This window comes from Lolium perenne, chromosome 7, assembly GCF_019359855.2.
Source record: "Lolium perenne isolate Kyuss_39 chromosome 7, Kyuss_2.0, whole genome shotgun sequence".
NCBI classification, from domain to species: domain Eukaryota; kingdom Viridiplantae; phylum Streptophyta; class Magnoliopsida; order Poales; family Poaceae; genus Lolium; species Lolium perenne.
In genome coordinates, this window is record NC_067250.2 from 317995593 (window position 1) to 318000474 (window position 4882).

General features: G+C 55.1%; 1 protein-coding gene across 1 annotated transcript; it reads left to right on the plus strand.

Annotated features, from left to right (window-relative positions):
• The first annotated feature begins 524 nt into the window (after positions 1-524).
• On the plus strand, positions 525-4111 carry LOC127317256 (plasma membrane ATPase). Its single transcript, XM_051347780.1, has 5 exons — positions 525-694; positions 804-923; positions 1031-1582; positions 1685-3178; positions 3259-4111. The coding sequence occupies exons 1-5, from the start codon at positions 650-652 to the stop codon at positions 3901-3903; spliced, it is 2856 nt and encodes a 951-aa protein (XP_051203740.1). The 5' UTR covers positions 525-649; the 3' UTR covers positions 3904-4111.
• The last annotated feature ends 771 nt before the right edge of the window (positions 4112-4882 follow it).

A 4882-nucleotide genomic window follows, 5' to 3' on the forward strand; every position in this document is an offset into this window, starting at 1 on the left:
TATACGCGTGTATGTGAGCCTTTGCCTTGGTATTGTGTTTCTAAAAAAAGTATTACCATATCACCGAAAAAAGGTTTCTACCGGTCTGAAAAATGTTTCGTTCACCCGAATAATATGGGTGGGGGTGGGGGGGGGGGGGGGGGGGCGGCATTCCATCGATAAAAGTCATTGCTTCCATATAGAACAAAAACTTGCACCCTAAGAAAATAGAGAGTTAAATTGCTGCAAGTGTTCGGTGGAAACAAATCAAAATTTTCCTTATAATTTTCTTATGCGGGATCGGACGTGCATGATTTTTTAGGTGGAGTTAGTTTTAGAAAGTACCACCTTGAGATACGTAGGTACTTGCCTGATGCTAATCCGACGGTGCTAGGCTTGTTGGCTGCTGGGAAAAAAATAACAAGTTAACTGTACCAAAAATTTCGCTGCAAATCAGTGGAAAATAAGATCTCCTGACATTACGGGAAGGCCGGGTTTTAACACTTGTGACAATTGACATTCTGTGACTTCGCTCAGCAGCCACCACCTCTTTAGCCGCCGTGAAAATTTGCTGATGATCCCATAACAGCCAACAAATTAAGCGATTAGTTACAATCTGTTAGCTCTCAGATCCGAGAGAGGGAGCTCGATACCTCCAACGCCGGCGGCCATGGCCGCCTCGCTCGAAGATCTCCGGAACGAGAGTGTGGATCTTGTAAGTCCTCATCCTCGGCTCCTCGGATCTTAACTCCAACATGCATGCACGCCGTACGGTTTAATTGCTAACGTAACTCGATCGGTTGTACTGTACGTGTTTTGATCAGGAGGCGATCCCGATCGCGGAGGTGTTCTCAGTGCTCCAGTGCTCGCCGCACGGCCTCTCCGTCGACGACGCCGCCCGCCGCCTCGAGACCTTCGGTCCCAACAAACTCGAGGAGAAGAAGGTACCTTAATCTCACTACTATCCGATCCGATCTACGGAGAACACGTAAGTGCCGTAGATCGATTCTTCATCGTGCATGCGTATGTATTCATCCGTGTGGATCTGCAGGAGAGCAAGTTCCTCAAGTTCCTGGGGTTCATGTGGAACCCACTGTCGTGGGTCATGGAATCCGCCGCCATCATGGCCATCGCCCTCGCCAACGGCGGCGGCAAGCCCCCGGACTGGCAGGACTTCGTGGGCATCGTCACCCTCCTCATCATCAACTCCACCATCAGCTTCATCGAGGAGAACAACGCCGGCAACGCCGCGGCGGCGCTGATGGCGAGCCTGGCGCCGCAGACCAAGGTGCTCCGGGGCGGCAAGTGGTCGGAGCAGGACGCCGCCATCCTCGTCCCAGGAGACATCGTCAGCATCAAGCTCGGAGACATCATTCCCGCCGATGCGCGGCTTCTCGAAGGTGACCCTCTCAAGATCGACCAGTCGGCACTCACCGGTGAGTCCATGCCCGTCACGAAGATCCCCGGCGACCCCGTGTACTCGGGTTCGACGTGCAAGCAGGGCGAGATCGAGGCTGTCGTCATCGCCACCGGCGTCCACACCTTCTTCGGCAAGGCCGCCCACCTCGTCGACTCCACCAACAACGTCGGCCACTTCCAAAAGGTACGTACGTACGTGGAAGAACTGACCACGTATTTATTTTGTTCACTCTCAAACACTTTATGACCGGTACTAATGGGGCTTTGTCAATGATGGATGGATCAGGTTCTGACGGCGATCGGAAATTTCTGCATCGTCTCAATCGCCGTCGGCATGCTGGTAGAGATAATCGTCATGTACCCGATCCAGCACCGGGCGTACCGCGACGGCATCGATAACCTGCTCGTGCTACTCATCGGCGGCATCCCGATCGCCATGCCCACCGTGCTCTCCGTCACCATGGCCATCGGATCGCACCGCCTCTCGCAGCAGGGCGCCATCACCAAGAGGATGACCGCCATCGAGGAGATGGCCGGCATGGACGTGCTCTGCAGCGACAAGACGGGCACCCTCACGCTCAACAAGCTCACCGTCGACAAGAACATGATCGAGTCCTTTGTCAGGGACGTGGACAAGGACGGCGTGGTGCTCTACGCCGCCCGGGCGTCGAGGACGGAAAACCAGGATGCCATCGACGCGTCCATCGTCGGCATGCTCGCCGACCCCAGCGAGGCACGCGCTGGCATCCAGGAGGTGCACTTCATGCCCTTCAACCCTGTGGACAAGCGCACGGCCATAACCTACATTGACGGCGCCGATGGGACGTGGCGCCGCGTCAGCAAGGGTGCGCCTGAGCAGATCATTGATCTGTGCGGGCTGCGTGAGGACGTCCGGCGGCGCGTGCACGCCATCATCGGCAAGTTCGCCGACCGTGGGCTGCGGTCGCTCGCCGTGGCGCGGCAGAGCGTGCCGGAGCGGAGCAAGGAGGGGAAGGGGTCTCCGTGGCAGTTCCTCGCCGTGCTGCCGCTATTCGACCCGCCGCGGCACGACAGTGCAGAGACCATCCGCCGCGCGCTCCACCTGGGCGTGAACGTCAAGATGATCACGGGAGACCAGCTGGCCATCGGCAAGGAGACTGGACGCCGCCTCGGCATGGGCACCAACATGTACCCCTCGACCTCTCTCCTCAAGGGCGGCGACAGCTGCGGCATGGACGTCGACGAGCTCATCGAGAAGGCGGACGGCTTCGCCGGCGTGTTCCCGGAGCACAAGTACGAGATCGTGCGGCGGCTGCAAGAGCGGAAGCACATATGCGGCATGACCGGAGACGGCGTGAACGACGCTCCTGCGCTGAAGAAGGCGGACATAGGCATCGCGGTCGCTGACGCCACTGACGCCGCCCGGAGCGCGTCGGACATCGTGCTCACGGAGCCCGGGCTGAGCGTGATCATCAGCGCCGTGCTGACGAGCAGGGCGATATTCCAACGGATGAAGAACTACACCATCTATGCTGTGTCCATCACCATCCGCGTCGTTCTGGGCTTCCTACTCCTCGCCCTCATCTGGCAGTTCGACTTCTCGCCGTTCATGGTGCTCATCATCGCCATCCTCAACGACGGCACCATCATGACCATCTCCAAGGACAGAGTCAAGCCATCGCCGACCCCCGACTCGTGGCGCCTCAATGAGATCTTTGCCACCGGCATCGTCCTGGGCACCTACCAGGCCCTCGCCACCGTCCTCTTCTTCTGGGCCGTCTACTCCACCGACTTCTTCACGGTCTCTACCTTTCTTTTCACAGGAACTACAAACGCCGGCCACCGTTCCTGCGCTGACATTATTGTCGTTGCATTTTGCAGAGGATATTACACGTGCACCCGATTGGCGGGAGCACGGAGGAGCTGATGGCAGCGGTGTACCTGCAGGTGAGCATCATCAGCCAAGCGCTCATCTTCGTGACACGATCGCGGAGCTGGTCGTACGTGGAGCGGCCGGGTGCCCTGCTCGTCCTGGCGTTCATGGCGGCCCAGCTGGTGGCGACGCTGATCGCGGTGTACGCCGACATGCCATTTGCCAAGATGAAGGGCGTAGGATGGGGCTGGGCTGGCGTCATCTGGCTCTTCTCCATCGTCACCTACATCCCGCTCGACGTTCTCAAGTTCGCCATCAGGTACTTCCTCTCCGGCAGGGGGTGGAGCAACGTGTTCGACGGCAAGACGGCGTTCGCGCAGGGGGTGGACTACGGCACGGACAAGCGCAAGGCCGAGTGGGCCGTCGCGCAGAGGTCGCTGCACGGCCTGCACGCACCCAGCGATGGTGCCGAGCCGTCCGGCGTCGGCGCCAGCGAGGACAAGGGCGAGCTCTCGGAGCTCGCCGAGCAGGCCAAGCGGCGCGCCGAGATCGCCAGGCTGAGGGAGCTGCACACGCTCAAGGGCCACGTCGACTCCGTGGTGAAGCTCAAGGGGCTCGACATCGATACCATCAACCACAACTACACAGTCTAATCGATGGATAGTGTGTTAGTGATAGACAGGTGATCGATGCTTCATACGACTAGCAGACACTCAAAAAAAAATTAGCTGTAGTCAGGAACTCAGGATACTGCCTTTTTCTGCTCTTTTCTTTCTTGTCAAGTTACAGGTTAGATTGGTCAGGTGATTGATGATGATGAATAATCATGTTTAGCTTTGGTGATTTAGTTTGTTCAGTTCAGAGATATTGTTATTTGCTCGTCCCGTAGGGGCCATTTTAGAAGTCTCTTTGGGGATTTTTTATTGATGAAGGTTACATGATTACTGAAGTCTCTTTGGCAATTTTTATTTGCTCGTCCCACAGGGCCATTTTACTGGCCCATTAGTATCTCGCTGTAGCATCACATTCTCACCAATTAGTACCTGCCTGGCCCATCACATTTCCCCCCACCCTCACTTGTTTATTTATAGAGTGTGACTATTTCTCAGTGAGAATTTACTTTGTTCTTATTTACGATGTCATCGAATTTTAGTTTCAAATCATGTTGCAACTGATAGCTAGCACGAATCCCGAAGCAAAATTTAACGGTCCGTAATTTTTTTTTAGGTGCATCCTCAGTTGCAACTAAATTTTTTGCAACCTAACATACGGTTCATATGCACGAATCACGTGCAATCAAACAGTGTAGTCCTTCACCGAGCACGAACTGAGAACTAAGCAAATCCCTTGTTTATATGAAGGAAAAAAACTACATCAGGGACAGAACTGTTACTATTTTCTGTGTGTGATGCGGTATAGCTAATCATTACAAGTTTTTATTTTTAACTCAAGCAAAAGTATGTGCTCATCTCATTATCGACTATCGCCCAATCGAGCCTGCTCGTGCTATCATGAGAATGAAGCATCATCATGGCAGTGACGTTGCCGGTTTGCAGCAACTAACCATGGAAGCGAACTGCAAGTGCAGAGATGTAATGTAACACATCATGACAGTGAAGTTGCCGGTTTGCA

What these genes read in the sequence shown, in the direction of transcription:
- LOC127317256 (XM_051347780.1), top strand. Translation starts at nt 650, where the DNA reads ATGGCCGCCTCGCTCGAAGATCTCCGGAACGAGAGTGTGGATCTT. An exon ending in ACAAACTCGAGGAGAAGAAG is followed by an intron (nt 924 to 1,030) that starts GTACCTTAATCT and finishes GTGGATCTGCAG; the next exon opens with GAGAGCAAGTTCCTCAAGTT. An exon ending in ACGTCGGCCACTTCCAAAAG is followed by an intron (nt 1,583 to 1,684) that starts GTACGTACGTAC and finishes TGGATGGATCAG; the next exon opens with GTTCTGACGGCGATCGGAAA.